Genomic DNA, 20985 nt, shown 5'->3' on the forward strand with positions numbered 1-20985 from the left:
ACACACCAAACTCCATTAACAAAACTTGATATTTTCCTGGCTGGATATCAGTATAATTTAAGTCTTCCAGATGTTCCAGATATTCCAGAGGTTTAAGCTGCTGACTATCACTTAGCGAGGGAGCAAACCTGGTCACCGAAATTACAAAGAGCAAGAACTGGCAAACAACTCAGTGCACCTTCAAAATGACTTTGAAGCGGTTACTTTAAGGTAAAATAGTTGCATAATGTTGCTTTAAAAGCCACCTGTCAAGGTGCATTTGATCTTAAAAGGACATATTTTGGAGGGGAGTGCTGCTTTAAGCTAGCTAGTTTAGCAAAGTAAAGTTGTTGCATAATGTTGCTTTGAAAGCCACCTGTCAAGCCATACTGCTTTAAGCTAGCTAGTTCACCTAGCTACGGTACTGCAGTAACATTTTGCTACTACACTGTAAGTGCCACTACTACTGCTACTACTGCCAGTACTACTGCTACTACCACTGATACTACTGTTACTACTGCTAATGCTGCTACTATGCTACTACTGCCACTGCTACCGTTACTACTACCACCGCTACTACTGCCACTTCTGCTGCTATAGCCACTAGTGCTGCAACTACTACTACTACTACTACCGCTACTACTGCCAGTACTACAGCTACTACTACTACTACTGCTGATACTGTTGCTACTGCCACTACTGCTAATGCTGCTGCTACTACTACTGCCACTGCTACTACTACTGCCACTGCGACTGTTACTACTACCACTGCTAATACTACTAGTATTGCTACTGCTGCTACAAATGCTAGTACTACTACTGCCAATACCACCGCTACTACTGCCACTTCTGCTGCTACTGCCACTACTGCTGCAACTACTACTACTACTGCTGCTACTATTTATACAGAAGTCCTCAAACCTAAACGACCCTTAGATAAGCTTCTGGAATGTCATCGTCATGGTAACAGTAATAAACACACAGTTAACGTTGTGGAAGAGTCTCAGTGTTTTCAGCATTAAAACTACTTGGTTAGGTCTGAGAAGATTGTGGGTTTGGGCTAAAACTGGTCACGGATTAAAGAAGCAATAACGATTACTAGGTTCAAACGTCACAATAACTAGACGTTGCTTAATAATAAGACGTAACTGTGAGCCGTAATAACGAGCTGCACAGGCGAGGACAGTCTTACCACAGCACGTAGACCTGATGATGTGCAGGGGGGGAAAAAAAAAAAAAAACCTTGCTGACACCGGCAAGATCTCATAATATTATCACTGGCAAAAAGAGATTATTGAGAATTATGAGTACGGAGCCATCTGTGTTGAAATACACTGTGACTCAGTTCAGTGTATCCACCTTTTTATAGTAAATGTGTAGCACTTCCTGGGAGCGAGTTTATGGTTAAGTGCATTTGATTATTATTTCTATTGATGGCTGAACTATAGCCAATACTCACCCACCTTGTTTTTTTCATCTCTGCACCACTGTATGAAAGTGCACAGCCCAGCACTAAAGTCCTGTGCAGTTACCTTCTCTCAGTGTAAATGAATGACAGCCTCTTTCTCATGGTGTCTGAGCCCTGTTGAATTCTGCAGTAGCAGGTACAGCTTATCACTTCCCTCCCTCCTCTGTCCTCTGTCTTCTGTCTGTCTGTCGGTCTCTCATCCTGATCACAGAGGGTTTTTTTTTAACTATTATTATTATTTTATTTCTCTGAGGATTAAAGCCAGACCCTGTGGAGTAGAAACCCAATCTCTCTCCCTCTCCTCCTTCCCTTCTCACCCTCTTTTCCATCAAATTCACCCACCCTCCTCCTCCCCGTCCTCCCCCTTCCAGCCAAACAAGACTCCACCCTGAAATGGATGGATTAATGACCTCTCTCTGTCTCTCATGTGAACACACACACACACACATACTAACAGTATCACCTACAGCGCTGTCTGTCTGCACGCCTGTTGTCTTTGTCTTTCTGTCTATGCCTGTATATGTGTGTACACTGAGTATTGGGGAGTAACGGACCACATTTAATAGAGCTACATACATAGAAAACAAAATATTAATACATTTAGTTAGCTGCAGTTTAAAGGGGGATCACTTTTTAAAATCTGCATTATTCACTCTGAAATTTAAAAGTAGTTTTAGTCGAACACTTGACTTGCATAACGGGCTACCCACTAGCCGACTGCAGATCAGCCTGTTAGCATAGCAGCTAGCGTGCTAAGTGGGTCCAATTTACAACACAAATGATGTGTACTGTATTTTAGGCCAATTATTTATATTCCAGTAATGTATTTACCTACAGAAATGTGTGGGAACTTTTAAACAACCATTTGAAAACTACAACTTTTTGGTAGCGAGTTAGCTTCCTCGCTCAGTGCGGCACGACTAACTGTATTGCGTTGCAGTCAGATTTTTAAAGGAGGATTACTTTTTAAAAATCTGCATCATTCACTCTGAAATTTAAAAGTAGTTTAGTCGAACACTGTACCTGGCGAGCTAACAACTTAGCCAAATTGCTTGGCAATTGCAGATTAGCCCATTAGCATAGCCTAAGCAAGTCTAGCTAACAAACAAACCACCAATTTACAACATGCATGGTGTCTACCAGTTATTTATATCCAGTAATATGTACCTACATAAATGTCTGGGAACTTTTAAACAACACATTTGAGAGCTACAACTTTTTGGTAGTGAGCTAGCTTCCTCAGTCTGTGCAGCATGTCTAGCTGTATTTAGTTATATTTACATTCTTAAGATTTTTTTATTCTTATTTACTCTGAATTTATGTTTTTTATTATACACTTGTATCTGTTGAGTACATTAGCCAACTGCTATACAGATTAGCTTTAGCATCACGCAACAACACAATTTGCACATATGTGTCTGTATGTTTGCAATATTTTATCAGTACTATATATACAGAATGTATATATACTATATTACAGTTTTTCATTACTTTTCTTTGTACATCATTTTATTTATATCTTTTGTAAATAAGAGTAAAAACTGCCTTTTTTAGTGCTATTTTTATTTTAAGATGATTAGTTGCAAGGAAATAGAGTGTGGTTTTAACACAAGCTTAAGACATTTTTACGTTTCATTCTACGACATAAAATACGTCAGAAAATACACAATTTTTTGAACCTTTTATGCAGTTGCTAACAAGTGGCTAAATGCCAGTGTGGAGATTGTCGGACATCCAGTCCACCTTTACAGCCTCGTGTTTCTACTCACGCTCTTTCAAACTCTCACTAACTTTCTAAGAAGAAAGGCCTTTTGTAGAAATGACCAGTTGGAAGCTTAGTGGTGGAGACGTTGACGTCATGTGACCGTGGTGTAGTTTGTATATAGCCTAGCATTGCAGTTATTTAAAAGTAACCCTCCCAATTCCAGTGTAATCCACTCCATTGTATTCACCATCTGCCTGTTAGTGAGTCATTGTGAAGGACCTGTCCGATGCATCACATCTTAGAGAAGAAAGCGCACATACAGAAAAAAGTCTGCAGTGGTTATGTGATTGCTTCCATTAAAGAGATTATGCAATCAACAGTAGCACTTCCTCAGGCAGGCTGTCAGACAGACAGACAGACAGATAGACAGACAGGAGGAACGGGGGGATAGATGTGTAACGCACACACACATATATATACAGCACTCAGGCAGGCGAGGGGAATTTCTCTCCTGTTAATAATTATTATGAAACGGCTTCACGTGGAGCACTTGCCTCTCTGCGCTCAGCATGACGGCAGGTCTGTCCCGTCAGCCTCCCTGCACACAAACACTCTCCAATCCCTCTTCTTCCTCCTCCTCCTCCAATATTTACCAGACTCCCATGGGCGGACATCTCAATGGACATCCCCCACTCCCTCTATCCCCTCTCACTTCCTGGGTGAGCCGGGGAGTTTGGTGAGTCCCAGGCCTGTAACCAATGCGTGTTTTTTTTTTTTCTTACCAAAGCAAACAGATGGAAAAAGAGAAAGAGGCCCAGCTGGGATGTTGCGCAGCCTGGCAACAGGGACTTAGTTACAGATCTTTCTTTCTTCTTCTTTGTCTTACATCTCAACACTTTACCTCTAATCACTCTTTGTTAGTACAACGCTCTGTCGATGATGTTTTCCGCCTCCCTCTCTCAGCGCACCTCAATGGCGGCCGCTCTGTTGATATGTTACGACTTTTATAGACTTCCCTTCTCTCCCTCCAATCTGTCTCTCTGTCTAGAGATTGATACAGCTCCCTCACTCCAGGGCAACATTTCATAACACTGACTTATGAGTTTACACTCTTCACCCCCCACACACCTCCTCCTTCCAAGAGCCCAGGAGGGATCAAGCTAAAATCCCCCATTTTCCTTACCAGCTTTCTCTTTTCTCTTTCTCCCTCCAGCCAAGAAAGCACCGGACGGTTCAGTGATCGCCAACGGCTACTGCGACTTCTGCCTTGGAGGCTCAAAGAAGACCGGCTGTCCTGAAGACCTTATCTCCTGTGCGGACTGTGGACGCTCAGGTAGGGCACCGCTGAAGGGGATGATTGGCAGGAGGAAGGCGGTCCTCTGTTGATGCACAGTTTTTGAAAATGCTTTCTTTGTGGAGAATACATTTCATAGCTACTACATAACTAAATACAAGCTTCACTTCTTGTAACGCTTAAAATGGATGGACCATACCGGTGTTTCTTTCTTTCTTTGATTGTTTGTTTCAGCCCATCTACTACAAATCATGTACAGTGATCGTATCAGTAACCACTTGCTGTAACGATTTTTGAGCTTGTTGACCCTTCCAGTTAGCCATAGGTTTACATTTTCTTACCGCAGTTTGAAAACCAATTTGCAGAGGATTGACACTGACCTGAGGCAAATGTTTTAACTACGGTGGCCCTGAAGGACAAAATACATACAGTGGAAAGCCTGAATCCTATTAGAAATATTTAAACATACAGAAGCAGATAATTAAAATTGATAATGCTAACTCTTTAACAAGTTAGCATCACCTCAAGAACACAATCTTGGTGACAATCCCTTTAACGTCATTTTTCATCGTCCAGGGTTGTCCGATGAGTTGTTTTATGTCAATACGACTAAACTACAACCGCAAATACATTTTGCATGTAATGTAATTAAGTTTTTTTTAATCACTATAATGAGAAAATGTTTATTTACATATTTGGTGAGTCATAAACATGTTGATTCTGAACGTATCATTAAACAGATTCGTTTGAATTTGTTTTTAATAGCTATGTTTAGACTCTCGCAGCTTTTGGTTAAGGTGACAGTGACACTGTCACCTTGTTATATTTAACCTAAAATACCATCTTTTACAAATCTTAAAGGACCAGTGTGTCAGATTTAGTGGCATCTAGTGGTGAGAACGCAGATTGCAACCAACTGAATACCCATTCCCATCAGGTGACAAAAATCCACCACATCAACTAGTCTATCAAATGAAGAGGTTCATTTATATACCTATATTTCACTACTAAAGATAATTTGTCAGCAACCGACTCTCTCCTGTCTTCCTCTCCGTTTCTTTGTAAAAGAATGTAAAAACTCAAAAGGCCACATTTTGGTTCAGTTTGTCCGTTTTAGGCTGCTGTAGAAAATGGCGGACTCCATGAAATAGGACCTGGTCTCTAAATATAAATCTAGATGTAAATTATTCATTATATGGTTAATAGTTTTAGGTGATTATACATTATATATATATATATATATATATATATATATATATATATATATATATATATAATAAAAACATACTCAAGTATTTTCTGCCAATAGATGCGTAAATATTACACATTAGTCCTTTAACCAAAGTGATGTTGTTGGCTAACCACAGATACGATGCTAAATGCAAACCCCTGATCTTAGGTGTAACAGTCTTGCCCTTTGTACGCCCACCATCCACCCCAACTACTCCCTGGCAACTGGGCTAGTGTTAACAAATATCACACTTCATTCATGCTGTCATGTACCCTGAAAAAAATTACGCTAAAGAGGTCCAGACCAAGCGTCAGTGTGTGATGAGTTAGCAGTTAGCTTAACACCATTAGCCCACAGGAAGTATCTACAATGTTAGAATTGGTAATTAGGGGCTATTACATTGGTTGGTTATTGTCCTTAAAGACCGCCGTACACAATAAAAATGCCTGCTTTCATTACTGTAAGTTAAGTTTGTGTAGTTGGGTTAAATGCAGATTTTGCTGCACTACTTAACTTACAAAATATAAAGCCTTTTCTTACCTTATTCGCTGCAAGTTGACTTTCCCTCTGCTTGGAAAGGAACAGAAACCTTTTGCTGCCTGAAAGGTAGAAAACACATTAAAACTTCATAAGAAACAATATGGCATGCTTTGGAAAACAGTGGCTGTTATGTAGCATTGCAAGAAGAATTTCTCATTTTCTCAAACACACATCTGTTGCTGCTCAGAGGTGAAAAAAGGAGGAAGTTAAATCAACTTCAAAATCTTAAAATCGGTTTCTCATGGTTTTAAGTAATAGTTAAGAGCAAGATTTTGGATTTTGTACAGTTTTGTATGATACCAGATGCACTACAAATTGCATGCAGCTCCCAGTATATGCAATACATGTGATGATACTATGCCAGAAACAAATAACACAAACAAACAAACCTCCACGCTCAATCTGGCACTTTAACATGGTCATGTCCATCGATCACAGTGTTTCTTGGATTCAATAAAATGTAATTTTGGTGTGACCTTGTTGTTTGGCAAAAAAAAAAAAAAATCTTGCTGCACACCTTTCAATCCTGGCTTTTTGTACATTAACCTACTTTACATTTGTGATATTATAAACCACTGTCTTCTTTTGAGAGAGTCTCCCATGTACTACAAGGAACTTTTGGTTGTGGAGTAGAGTTTGAATATGATTTTTTTTAAATATATGGTTGTATTATTTTTTGTTTATTCTGGTTACATGTATACATGCAGAGCTTGCAGTGTATATAATGCAGAATTTGTGTATTTCTCATTGCATGTACTGTATATATTTTCCCCCACATGTTTCTTTTCAATCTGAAAAATAAAAAAGAGAACTAAAAAGATGTACGTGACTTGTAGTGAATGGGCTAAAGCATGCAAAACGTTGGTATGGTCCTCTCTTCTTTATTATAACCACTCACAAAGATGACAAATGAAGGCTGGGGAAATGAGGATTACATAATATTTCGATTTATGTGATCACGTAACAGCAAATACCAGGAAAAACTGAAGTGACAGGAGTAAGAGGAGACATAGATTCTTTTTAAAATGGCAATTTAAATGGGCTGCATTAGCAAAGGACAGTTTATTTTCCTGTTATACTTGGAATTTGTTGAATTTTTTTGAACATTCTTTGTAGTTTTCAAAACCGAATCAAATGCAAACTTGCTGGAATATTTCCTCTTTTCCAAAACTCATTATAATTAGTGCATTATCTGAAAAATGCTGTTCAAGTAATGTGATGTTTACATTTACAAAACACCAAACTGCTGAAATACACATAAATCCCACATATGAAGCAAACAAACTGATGGACAGACAGAGCAGGTGGATGACGGATGACTGTCCTCAAAATACAGAAAGTGAAAGTGAAAAACATTGTGTGGGCGTGTGTGTGTGTGTGTGTGTGTGTGTGTGTGTGTGTGTGTGTGTGTGTGCACCCAGGCCACCCATCCTGTCTGCAGTTCACAGTGAACATGACGGCTGCGGTGAGGACTTATCGCTGGCAGTGCATCGAGTGCAAGTCCTGCAGCCTGTGTGGCACCTCTGAGAACGACGTAGGGATCTCACTTTATACTACATGTTAACACATGTGGCTGCACACACACACACACACACACACACATATACACAAACAGACACACACATAACTGCTGCACTGCTACACTGATGAACCACAACTTTAAAACCACTGACAGATGAAGTGAATAACATTGATCCTCTCATTACAATGTCTGTAGGTTGTCAGTCGTCCAGGTCATGGTAGTCTTAAGAGTTAGAGTCAAAGGTCCCTGGACTTCTTTTAGGTTCCTTAAAGACATTTCACCTTTAATCTGAAAGGTTTCTTCAGTTCTAAAACCTGATGGGAAAGTCCTAGGTATTTAACCTTTGGGGTTAAACCACCAACTGAACAGAGAGGACAGACGGTTTGAGAAACGAGTTGAGGAGGCCATCTATGCCCAACTGGAACGAGTATCGCTGTTATGACACCAACTATCAGCCACCTATAACATAGTCTTGAGATCCTTCATGTGATCCTAGTGACTAACATGATGGCAAGGTGGGTCAACAACTCTCAGGACCACCTCCAAGGTGACAACGCCAACAAAGGTTAGATACCTGGGACTCTCCGATCAGCTTTTAGAACTGATGAAGCCTTTCGGATGAGAGGTGAAACATCTTCAAAGAACCTAAAAGAAGTCCAGCTGAACTTTAGACTCATTACAGTGTTCTGCTAGGAAACCTTGGGTCCCGGGATTCACCTGGATGTTACCACCCAGCACAACCCCCCATGGCAGCAGCACTCCCCAGTGCCATTGGCCTCCAGCATAAATGGCTCGAGGAACACGACCTGACTTCCAAACTCCCGAGATCCCAATCTAATTCAGTATCTGTGGGATGATCCAGATCCATAGAGGCCCCACCCCACTGCCTACAGAACCAGAACCAACAGCAGAGGCCTCCCCCAGCAGGGCTATTCACCCAAAAACTCCTCAAATCCCAATTTGATCCTGCACCTGTGGGACCTGCCAAATATTGTGCAGGTCCCCTTTGTGTCCCATGGACATGGGACCTCAGGAGGTGTCCTGTGGCATCCAGGACATTGGTAGCAGATCCTTTAGGTCCTGTGGGTTGCGAGGTTGGGCCTCCATGTATCTGGCTTGTTCCACAGATACTGGATCAGATTGGGATCTGGGGATTTTAGAGGCCAGGTCAAAACCTTTAGCTCTTGTTGTGTTCCTCGAGACATTTCTGAGTAGTACTTGTGCCGTAGTGGGTTTGTCTTGCTGGGAGAAGCCCCTGCCATTGGGGAGTGCTGTAGCCATGGGGGGTGTGCTTGGTTTACAACAATGTTTAGGTGGGTCATATGTGTCAAAGTAACATCCAGATGAATGTCAGGACCCAAGGTTTCCCAGCAGAGTATTGTATTGTGATGAGACATTGACATTCACTTCATCTGTCAATGGTTTTACTGTTGTGGCTGATCAGTGGGTATGTTCCACTTTTCAAACAGTGATTCAGGAGCTAGTTCAGATTCAGTGTCTTGTTCTCAGAGTGGGTGTGTAAGAGTGGGTTCCTCTGGCTGAGGGATGACGTCTAACAACTGGACTTTACTGTTGCCCACTGGAATAAAACAGTTTTAAACCCATGAGAAAAATTTTTTAAGTACATAGATGCAGTGCTGGACCAACACTGTTATCACAATAAAAGCTTTCATATCAGCTGATCAGTTATTTCTTTCAAGTTTAAAGACTTGATTTTAAACTTGATTTTTGCTCTTGCGAAAAGGTTAATTATGGTTTCAAACTTTTCTTTATGGTCAGAACTTGACAAACATTTGAGAAACAGTGGAACATTGTGCAAACATGAGATAGAAAAACAGTAAATCTGACCTTACTAATCTAAAACCAAACCACACCCTAACCCTATTCCTGCGACATGATTGGCAGTTCGTAACTCATTTTTGTCTTATCTAAGCACAGGAACTCAATTATATCAAACATTTATTGACCATTTGTTATGTTTCTATCAAGTGGATCATTGTGACTTAAAATTATAACTTGATAATTATTGTTATTTTTTCATCGCCCAGACCTACGCAGATGTCAACCTTTAATAAATGCAGTTTAAATTAAGTTGTTGAGTCCACAGCTGTATTTACAAGTTAAAATAACCATGAGATTATCACACCTGTAACCCATTGATTTATATTATTACAAACTCATATCTTCAAGTGTTATACACATTAAATTAATGCTGTTCTTTGCTCAGCTTTGATTTCCAATCTGCCCCCTTCATAACGACATCTGTTTATCTGAATATTCTCTTCTGTTCTAGGACCAGCTGTTGTTTTGTGATGATTGTGACAGAGGTTACCACATGTACTGTCTGAGCCCTCCCATGTCTGAACCACCAGAGGGTATGTATAACAATGAGCAGAATATATGCATTATAAAATCCAGAGATACATAGGAGTTCGCAGACCTGTATTTGGACAGACTCCACAGCCCTGGGAAACTTTTGTTTTTAGGACAAAATTATGTAACTGTCTCTACTGTAGGTGGAGAGAGTGAAACCTCAGGTCAAAACAGTCAGACTATATGATTAGCTGATTTTTAGGTCGTGAAAAAATAACAGAACTTTAACCCGTCACTGTTTCTTAATCTGAATAAAACTAGACTGAACAAACCCTGATACTGTGCCTATGATCACAGAAAAAGGAGCAAGTACATCTATGTAAAATCAAGCTGTCATTTGCCTTCTAACGCATAAGATGGCTGCCGTCAGGATGGATGTTTGACGGCGTTGCCGCGGGAACCAGTAGTAGAAAAGATAATCTGTTTCCATGGCAAGAGTGTCACTTGGCTGAACATACAGTAGCAGTGCCACTTGTGTTCAACACTCAGTAACAGTGTCATGCTCTGCCCACACATGCAACACTTTTGATTTACAAGAAACTCAGCAGCAGTCAGTTATTTTAGGTTTTCTACTCAAGCAGAGACCTTTAAGAGCCGTAACATGGATGGTGAATGTATATTTTTATACATACTGGACTGTGGTTGAAGGATAACTCCAGTATTTTAGGACCTGGAACCTTTATTTTCCTATGTTTTTAGGTGTAAAAGGTTGATAGAGCTGGAATCAGTGCAGTATTGGGCAAGAACGGTGAACAGCTGCTGCACTGTAATCCAATATGCAAATGTCCACTACAATGGATATCCACTAAAGTGCTTGTTTTTGCCACTGACCAGCTCAAATTGTTATTTTAAGTGTCTGGCATCATCATCGATAGGATTCCTACAGAGACAGAGCTTTTTATTAACGAGTCAGATCCTTTTTCTTCAACTAGAAACAGCTGTTATATCGGCACCAGACTCCATTGACAGAAACAGTAATTTTACAAAGCAGAACATGGGAGTTGCTAGAATACCGCTGATGTGATTGGTTAGTTAGTGTTGTTGTGCAGTGATTTTACTTATGTACAGTCTCTGAATACTTCTTCCACCACTGAAAGGCACACAGTAACATAACTGATAGAGGCAACGGTATTCCAGCAGTTCCTGTGCTCCTATGCGATAAAATTCCTGTTTTTGTCAATGGAGTCTGGTAGTGATATATAGTGATGTATCTGGCTAAAGAAAGGGGATCTTGCTCTTTAATAAAAAGGTTTGTCTCTGTAGGAATCCTATCCATAATGTTTTCAGACACTTACAATAACAATCTGAGCCTGTCAGTGCCAAAAGCAAACGCTTTACGGGACGTACATTGACATGGACAAATGCTCATTGGATTACAGTGCAGCAGCCGTTCTTGCTCAATACTTCACCGATTGCGAAGATTTTTGGAGGGAAAAACATGGGAAAATAAGGCCCAGGTTCAAAAAAAAAAACCCACAATAATCCATCTTTCACCTTCATTTTCACCTTTAGGTGCGATAGAGCAGCGTTTACAGTCTCTTTGAAGCATAAAGGGAGTTGAAAGTTCCAACATCTGTCTCAAGTAGATGTTTAATTAATGTTACAAATCCCCCAAAAAACTAGTTGTCAAATCCCCTGCATCTACAAACTACAGGCACAGCATGTGATCACCATGGGGCTTTAATTTACAGTGTTACTTAATGCTCGGTCTGAAATGAGGGATTAATCCACAAGGCTTTACAATAGCAGTGATTGAACTGATCTGTGATGTGCTGTGTGTGTGTGTGTGTGTGTTGTGTTGTACAGGGAGCTGGAGCTGTCATCTGTGTCTGAGACAACTGAAGGAGAAGGCCTCAGCCTACATCACCCTCACTTAATCTGCGAAGCTGCGCCTCATCCTCTCGGCCCTTCATCCTCTCCCCAAACCACCTCTCCGCCGTCACCCTTCCCCCTTTCTGTGCCTCAGCTGCCCTCCACCCTTCCTCTTCTGACCAACTCGCCGCCACACTTCCTCTACAGTTTATACCCGTGACCTTTGACACGACCGAGCACACGGCACCCACAGCGCCGTACCCATTCGTGAACCCATTCTCCAGCGGCGAGCCAACCTCCGTCTTTTTGTGTCACTCACATTCCCCTGTTGTGCTTCAACTAACCCTCCCCCCCCTCTTCCTGCTCTGTCTCAACAGAGGAATTCATCAGCTGGCAATAAGTTTGGTTTGCTAGCGAGACACACACTCCAGCCTGCCAAGGGCACTTCAGAGGCATACTACTCCACAGGAACCCTCTTAAGGGCCCTCGGAAGAGCCCTAATGATCTTCAGCTGCAAGTCAGTCAAGAAGAGATTGAGGATTCATGAGATGGATAGGTGTTAGGCCGAGGACAGGGGCTTGGAAGACCGTGGATAACCACGGAGCAGTATGTAAACCAACTGTGAAATATACACCGAACCAAAATTTCATATACTCCCTCTGTCCTTTGTCTGCAGTTTCAAAAAAAAGGCTTGGGAGTGAATTGTACAGAATTACGACCGATCCTCCATCTTCACACGTTTGAGAACTCCCGCCCTCACGACGAGCAAACCTGGTCAGGAAACCCCCGGACCGATCTTCGACCTCACCCCTTTCCCTCCCCCCTCTCCCACCCTCCAGTCCTCTCTCCTTTGCATGAGGTTTGCGCAAAAATTAATGACGCAGTTTTCGGGGGATTGACTCTGAAAGGTTTTAGTGTTCGGATGTCATCCGCGGATGAGAGAAGAGATGGATTTTTTTTTTCTCTCTCTCTCTCTAAATCAGCTATCTCTGATCAAACAATGTATTTAAAAATGACAATTTAGGCTTAGCATCCCCCATAAATCCTTTACCCGACCTCTATTCACCCTTCCCTTCGATGAAACAATGACTGTGAAGCCAATGCAAGACTGAAACGCTCCTGGTGCTTGGTGTGTATTATGTGTGTTAAGAATGTAGGATTGATGTGTGGACAATGCAGATCTTTGTCTGGCCCGTGCCACGGCCTAAAAACTCCTTTTTTATGATTCCTTTTTTTATTTTATTTTTTTCATTTGCATGTTGTTATCTCAATTGTTTTTAAAGACTTTTAACTGAAATTGAAAAGAAAGCACACTTAATTCGCAATAATGTGTTTGTGATATGAACTGTTTCTGGCCAAACTGGGTGTGTTTTAAACTCTGTGTGTGCCTGTGTGTCTGTTGGTGTGAGTTTATCTAAGCTGTAGCCAGCTCCGTGTTAGCTGGGAGAGGATTTCTGAACAGCAGGAAGGTTTTACGAATGTGAGGAAAGTCAGCGTTTTTCTGTTGGGACTAAGACATTGTTATGCAAGTCACAAGTCTCAGCATTGTAGTTCTAAGTCAAGATGATTAAGTTTTAAAGGAGTAGTCTGGCATTTTTTGGGGGGCAGGAACATGCAGAAACCAAAGAGTCAAAAAAGGCAAGTTTTGGTTTTTTTCGGTGGATTATGTGCCAGGCTATTTCCTGGAAGTGACTCCAGGACGTTCCAGCACTCAGCCAAGTCATAGTCTGGCACATTACCCTTTTTAAAACCACTACCTGTCACTTTTACCCTTTGTGCAGATGAAATAAACGATATAATGTGTTAATTAGTGAGCTTTAGGGGTGCTGGTAGGCAGATTTTGTAACCTTTGGACTGAGGCAGGGCAGAAACCTGCTTTCTAGTATGTATGCTAAGATAAGCTAACTGTCTTATCTCCTTATCAAACTGTCGCCAAAATAGCTAATTAGCATATTTCCCAAAATGTCCAAGTCCAAATATGAAACACTGAGTTCTGAAAGCTCAAAAGTCACGATCTCCTCAACAACTTTAATAACATTTAAAATCATCAACTACATAGTAACATCTACATTTTATTTCTTCCTACCATGAATCCTTAAATATCCCAAAACTAATCTCTACTACTCTCTACTAGCTTAAAGTGGTACTTTGTACAAAATGTCCTTTAAGAATCAATTACGCCTTGAAAGACACTAAACCACCCCTGAAACTTAACGCAACATAATCTAACTTTTTGCTAAGCAGCAGCGCCCTCTGCAGCCGTGAATGGTAATTACTTGTGTTGGGCTCCATGTCTGAACAGTTAAGTGGTTTTTATGTGATTCTGACCAGAGCTTTGACTGCGTAGTCCCATTCACTGAACTAAAACATGGCCCGAACAGGGTGTAAATTACCCCAGCTTCTGGACCAGGAAGTGCACACACCAAACTACTCATAATTCTTGATATTTTCAAAGTTTTCTGGCTGGATATCAGAGATGAATGCTAGTTTTTAATGACTTTTAACTCATCTACAGTTCAGCATTACTCTTGAACTCACTGGGCCTGATTCCAGCAGTTTAAGCCGTTGACTATCACTCGGTTAGCGAGGGACCAAACCTGCTAGCCAAAGTCACATAGAGCAAGAAATGTTAGAGGCTCCATTTCCCAATTACAAGTCAGTGAACCGTCAAAATGATGCAGAAGCTGTTATTTTAAGGATGAATAGTTACATAATGTTGCTTTAATCTTGGATAAATATGAGACTAGATTCTTTGTTACTCCCTTAAAGTGGTACTCCATTCAAAATAACCCCTTCAACAGACACTTAAACCACCCCTGTAACCTAAACCACCTCCCTTCTTTATATTTATATGGTCTAAACACATGCATGCTCTAGCAACATACAAAAGATCTTTGGCCTTGGTTCCAAAGTTACAAAGCATCAGTTGTATGAAGTCAAAGTCAAAAACGTCAGGTTGAATCAGCCGGCTCAGCTCACCAAGTGAAACTAGTTGTTTTTATCACCTTTGTGTCCCGCAAAACACAAGGCCGCCTGTTTTTTGAGAGTGTGAAACATTGCTGGGAGAAAATGCCGCTGCCTGCCAGTCTGCTCTGCACGTTACAAGCCGGTTTAATAAATCAGCACCTGAAGACCGGGCTGAAATGTTAAGGCTGAGTTCTAGCCACCCAGCCAGCATGCGTTTTTTCTTTCTTTTTTTGAGTTTGCACTAAGAAAAATGTTGGTTTTGTTGTTTTCTTTAAAAAAAACCCAAAGGCCCATTAAATTACCCTCAACCATTTTACTGCAAGACAATTCTCAAGGCAACTTTAATAGGCACATTACAGGATAGCTGAGGTTTTATGTGCTGATTTAGGAGGATGTTTTCAGCATTTCTGAAGTGTTCATATAATATAAAGGAGGCATCCATCTAGTGATTTGTGAGCTTTAAGCTTGGAGACAATAGCTGTAAATAGAGAATTGAATTAAGGGCCATTTCATACACTGTTTCATATTCTTTTTAGGTTCGAGTGAGCGTCTCATTTTAATGCTGCATCACGTCTCTAAAAAAGGAAAATTCGCCAGATCAGATGGCTTGTGAGAGAGAATGTACCTGATCCTGTAAAATGTGTTTGTTTGTTTGCACCATCTGATAGAGAAAGACATGAGGTGCAAATACTGTGCTATCCCCCTTCAAATTCAACGTAACTCCACTGATGCATGAATGACACCTGGAAATGTTTCAGATTTCCATATGTTGATATGGTTGGTATTGCTTTTTTTTTTTTTTTTAAATAACGATGAGAAATAACCTTTAACTGCTGTTCATTTCCTGTTTGTTTCCTTGCTTGTTTTTTTTGTAATAATCTGTGGTTTTTCACATTTTGCACAGTGTGGCTGCATTTGTGTGTGTGTGTGTGTGTGTGTGTGTGTGTGTAATCACTGGAAGGTGAAGGAAGAGAAAAGCAAAGCCAACCAAAATAATGATTCATTATTCATTGTTCTGCATTTTCTTTTCAGGTGGAACCACTTGCATGGCACAGCACTGCTAGAGGATTGTAATGAGTACAGATTACAACACAAGGCACTTGGATTAAGAAGTTTCTTTCTATGTGTAATATTTGCCAAAAAAATCCAGCAGTATTCTACAGAGCCACTGTGGTGACATTTAAAGGAAAAAAATATTGATGACTTTCTTAACGTGAAGGAACGAGATCATTAAGCAACAACCACAATGAAACAATTATCAGTTGTTTATTGACAAACAAAAGGGGTATCATCAGTGGCAACTTAGAAACACAGACAATTCTGACTTGATTTCATTTTATTTTAACCTTGGAATGAATTATGAGATATTCATTCACCATGAGGCATGGAGTAACTGTTAGCAAGAGATCTTGTTCCTACGCGTTAAGGAAGTTGTGGTCACGAAACAGGATCTTGTCCCTGTGCATTATAAAAGTCGTAGCCAAGTTAAGAAAGTCAAGGCCAACGGAATACGATCTCGTTCCCAGACATCAAGTCGTGGCCATGAAATAGGATCTCGTCCCAAGAAAGTCATGATCACGGAACAGGATCCTGTTCCCATGTGTTAAGAAAGTTGTGGGATCTCGTCCTCATGCATTAAGAAAGTCGTGGCGATGGAATAGGATCTTGTTCCAAGATAGTCGTGATCACAGAACAGGATTTATCTCCACTGTGTTAAAAAAGTCAAAGGATGTCATTCCCACACCATTAAGAAAGTCGTGGGCATGAAATAGAACCTCATCCTCAGGTGTTAAGAGTTGTGGCGATGGAATAAGGATCTTGTTCCCACGCATTAAGAAAGTTATGGTGGAGGAGGATCTCATCGCCACAGGACAGGATCTCATTCCCACATAGTAAGAAATAGACCACAGAATAAGACCTTTTTACCATGTGTTAAGAAAGTCGTGGCCACAGGATAAGATCTTGTTCCCACACCTTAAGAAAGTCATGGCCATGGAACAGGATCTTGTCGCCAATGAATCTTGTTCCCATGTGTTAAGAAAGTTGCAGGATCTCGTCCTTATGCGTTAAGAAAGTTGCAGGCATGGAAGAGAACCTCATTCTCATGCGTTAAGAAAGTTGTGGCGATGGAATAAGAATCTTGTTTCCCTGTATTAAGAAAGTTATGGCGGAGTAGGATCTCATCGCCACAGGACAGGATCTCGTTCCCACATGTTACTAAAGTTGTGGCCACGCAATATTTATTTTTCTTTCAGATGTCCCCAGAGGAGCTGCAGTATTCAATAAAAAAAGTTTATTTCCATTAACCAATCGGAGCTAACGTCTAGATTTAAAGTGTGTTTGAGTGGGAACTGTTTGGATGCTGATGACGATCGTTACAATGGATATATTTGTGTGGATGGACGACGATGATGATGATGATGGTGACTGAAAAGCCTTTATATTGGGAGCCTTCTTGGCGGCACTTAATAGGAGAAGCATGGTGGAGTCAAAACCAATTTTTTGATTGTACTATCCGAGGAGGGTGGGGAAGCCATGTTGTGTGGTGGTGGCGGCATATCGGTGTGAGCCTTCCCTTTGTACAAATGGACAAAACCAAGATGGTGGTGATGATGGGGGGAGGAGGGGCGGCTGCACCAGGAACCTCCAGGGCCTCAAACTGACGCCATAAACCCCTGTCACCGCCGCCATTTTTGGCTGTTTGGGGGCAGCTCAGTCTGAGGGTTGAGACTTTTTAGGCCGTTCTTGGCCTCTCTTGTAAATTGTTGTCCTGTGATCTTGCTTGCACTTTTTGTTTTCTTTCTTTTTGTTTTGTTTTTTTTTTTATTTCCCAAAAACAAGAAACTAATTGTAAGTATGTGCGTATGTGTGTGAGTGCGGGTGCACTTTTTATTTTTAATCAACATTTTTTCAACGTGATTGTCCGTTGTAAACGACACTGGATAAAGATGAGTTTTTAATTTGTATTTTTTACCTTGAGAGGAAGATGAAATCTTCTTGGACATTTTTTAACCCCTCTCTTTTCCTCCCCCTCTCTCTTTCTTTCTCTATCTCTCTTCTTTCTGGTACCTGGGAATGCTTTGAAATGTGGACTGTGACCGCATTGCTGTCATCACCGCTGTCAGTCATTCTCTGTGAATTCATCCGGCTTTCTCAATTTACCCGGTTTTTTCTCTCTCTTCCCTCGACTCATTTTTTTCCATTAAAAAGATGAGATTGAAAAATGACCTCTACCTTTGTGTTGTCATTGTGCGCGCACACGTCTGTCTGTGTGTGTTTGTTCTAGTTCCTGTGGTTTAAATCACGCTGTATTTGTGTGTTTTTTTTGGCGGTAGTCAGTCTGTCTGTCTGTCTGCTCGTCTGTGTTGTTGCCAACTAGGGCAGCTTACCAGTCAGTTTAACATTTTTTTTCCTCAGGTGGGGAGGACTTTTCGAGCCCACACAATTCTTCCCTCATATATTTGCAGGCTGGAAGCCGCGACCATTCCCCCCCCTCATCTTTTCACTGTTGCAGATAACAATCTATCAAAGCAGCGTGTTCAAAGTCAGCTTCCAAACCCTTGAATAACTAATTATCATTTCCAATTTAATACACTTTGCGGCTAAAATACATTCACCAGAACCATTCTGTTTTCTTTCTTGCAAAGCACTCCAAAAATACACCTTTTTCATGTGTTTTAAAAAGGAACAAATTGGTGATGAATTGACAAAAGATTAAGAGGACGGCATTGTTTTGCTTCTGTAGCCGGCCTGAGCAACTGGAGGGGTGGGGTGGGGGGACAAAAGAGCCCCCATTGTCCAGAACTGTTTTCACTGCGGAGAGGAATACACTTAGCTATTCAGGGCAGGTATACAGTTTCGCTATTTGTGATGTATTCCTGGAGATGAGACATTCATCATAGCTGCTGTGTTGGCCAGACCTGGCTGAGCAACAGCAGCAGGGTGAAGTCAAGCTGATCAACAATTCCTTTTTTTATTTTTTTTTCCCTCTTCCCTGCTTCCAGAAGCCAGAAAACTAGTGCACACACTCGACTCCTTGGGGGGAATATAGGTATTTTTAACAATATGCTCCGAAAAAACCAATTCCTCCATCCATCCTTTGGCAGAGCTCCAACCTTATCCAAAATCCTGCACACCCACCTACTCCCCAACCGCCCCCCCCCCCCCCCCCATGCCCCAAAACCCCCGCCGTCCTGTGCATACAGAAACCCACAGACATGCACTTTTACACACATACTGTAGCGTCCATGTGCACACATACACAGCCTAGAGCCGCCGTCTTCTTATGAGCTTCATTACTCTGACCCCAGTCTGCCTTTCATATCTCTGAGGATGTTTATGCAGTGTGTGTGTGTGTGTGTGTGTGTGTGTGTGTGTGTGTGTGTTTTCCACTCAATACCCAATAGAATATGTGTACATCTATTTATTTAGACCCAGAGTAGGCACAAGTGTGTTTATATGTGTGTGTCTTTGTGTGCATGTGCAATGACGTGCATACTGTATGTGACTACTGTACTATGTGTGTGTGTGTGCGTGTGTGTGTGTGTGTGTCTATGACTTCCCAGCCAATTACCACATCTCCCAGACAGACTGAGACTGCCTGGGCCCTGCCAGCCAATCAGAGAGGGGCTGCGCACTGCCGGGCCGGAGGTGGTTGCTATGGAAACCAGGAGGCCTGTTTGCATGGTGGCTGATGGAAGAGTGATGGATTACAGTAATAGGATGGATGGAGGGAAAGAAGGAAGGGAAGGGAAGGTAGGGAGGGAGGGTTATAGGAAGAGGTGAGAGTGCGGGGGAGAGAAAGGGGAGAAATTAGGGGAGGAAGAGGGGACATGGGGAGGGGGAGGTGAGGAAGGAAGGAGGGAGACAGACTCATACATAAAGATATTGGAAATGTATGAATGCATCTGAAATGAAGCGACTTAAAAAGATGGGGGAAAAAAAGAATGAGAGAAAATGATAAAGGGGGGGGGGGGAGTGGGGGAGGAATGGGGGGGGGCATCTGTGGCGTGTGACTGAATTCCTCTCTTTCCTTCTTCTGTCTGGGCTGAGATGTGTGTCTGGCCATCTGTCCTTGGAGCAGACAGAGAGGTATGTGTGTGTGTGTGTGTGTGTGTGTGTGTGTGTGTGTGTGTGTGTGGAGAAAGATGCAGTCTCACCTTTTTGCCTCCTCAGCAGCACTGCAGTCAGACTGTACCAGAACCACCTCAGTGTTCCCGCCCCAGTCTCTAAAACCTGCTCCGACTGAAACCACAACATGGTGGGGCCGAGATAACGCACTTCAATAAGTCATACAGAATCACACAACTGAGCATGTTTCACCAAAAAACTCACAAAGCAGCGTTACGGGGACCTAGAACTGCGACTGTACAGAGGTTGCTAGATTTTTTTAACATGTTCGGTTGCCGCTGTTTAATTGTTGTCAATTTAAGTAACTGCAATTTTAATTCACAGACTCATGAATCATCGTTGGAAATAAAGGATACCTGTGAACATATTTCCAAAAACACGATCGCTTCACAAATTGTAACATATGCTATGCTAGGTAAGTAGGTAGCTAGGTTATTAGCATGGCTAGCGGCCAGACGGTGAATTAGCAAGACACTACAGAATTAATTACCTGACTTATCTGGTGATTTTAATATCTAAATCTCTTGTGTTTGTCATGTTCACATCTTAGCGATTGTGCTTCTTTCCCAGAAATAGCCATTTTATCAGTACCAGACTCCATTGACAAAAAAAGCAATTTTACAGAATAATGCTGCCTCTATTTGTTAGATTGTTTGTATTATTGTGTGGTACTTTAACTTCTGTAAAGGATCTGAATACCACTGAAAGTCACACAATAACACAAACAAACTAACAGATCAAGGCAGTGGTATTCCAGCAGCTCCTGTGTTCTGCTTGGTAAAATTACTGTTTTTGTCAATGGAGTCTGGTATTGATATATAGCGACGTTTCTGGTTTAACAAAAAAGATCATACCCTTTAAAAAAAAGGATTATTTCTGTTTGAATCCTATCCATAATGTTGTCAGACACAATAACAATCGGAGTCTGTCAGTGACAAAACAAGTACTTTAGTGGATGTACTTT

General features: G+C 41.4%; 1 protein-coding gene across 1 annotated transcript in view; it reads left to right on the forward strand.

Annotated features, from left to right (window-relative positions):
• The window catches only part of dpf1 (double PHD fingers 1), a 52125-nt gene extending 34007 nt beyond the window's left edge, over positions 1–18118 (forward strand). The window contains exons 9-12 of the mRNA XM_018687624.2: positions 4366–4485; positions 7639–7751; positions 10033–10114; positions 11919–18118. Of these exons, the coding sequence (XP_018543140.1) occupies positions 4366–4485; positions 7639–7751; positions 10033–10114; positions 11919–11989 (386 nt within the window). The 3' untranslated portion in view covers positions 11990–18118. The remainder of the gene's footprint in view (positions 1–4365; positions 4486–7638; positions 7752–10032; positions 10115–11918) is intronic.
• Positions 18119–20985: the final 2867 nt, after the last annotated feature.

This window comes from Lates calcarifer, linkage group LG21, assembly GCF_001640805.2.
Source record: "Lates calcarifer isolate ASB-BC8 linkage group LG21, TLL_Latcal_v3, whole genome shotgun sequence".
In the NCBI taxonomy this organism is placed as follows: Eukaryota; Metazoa; Chordata; class Actinopteri; family Centropomidae; genus Lates; species Lates calcarifer.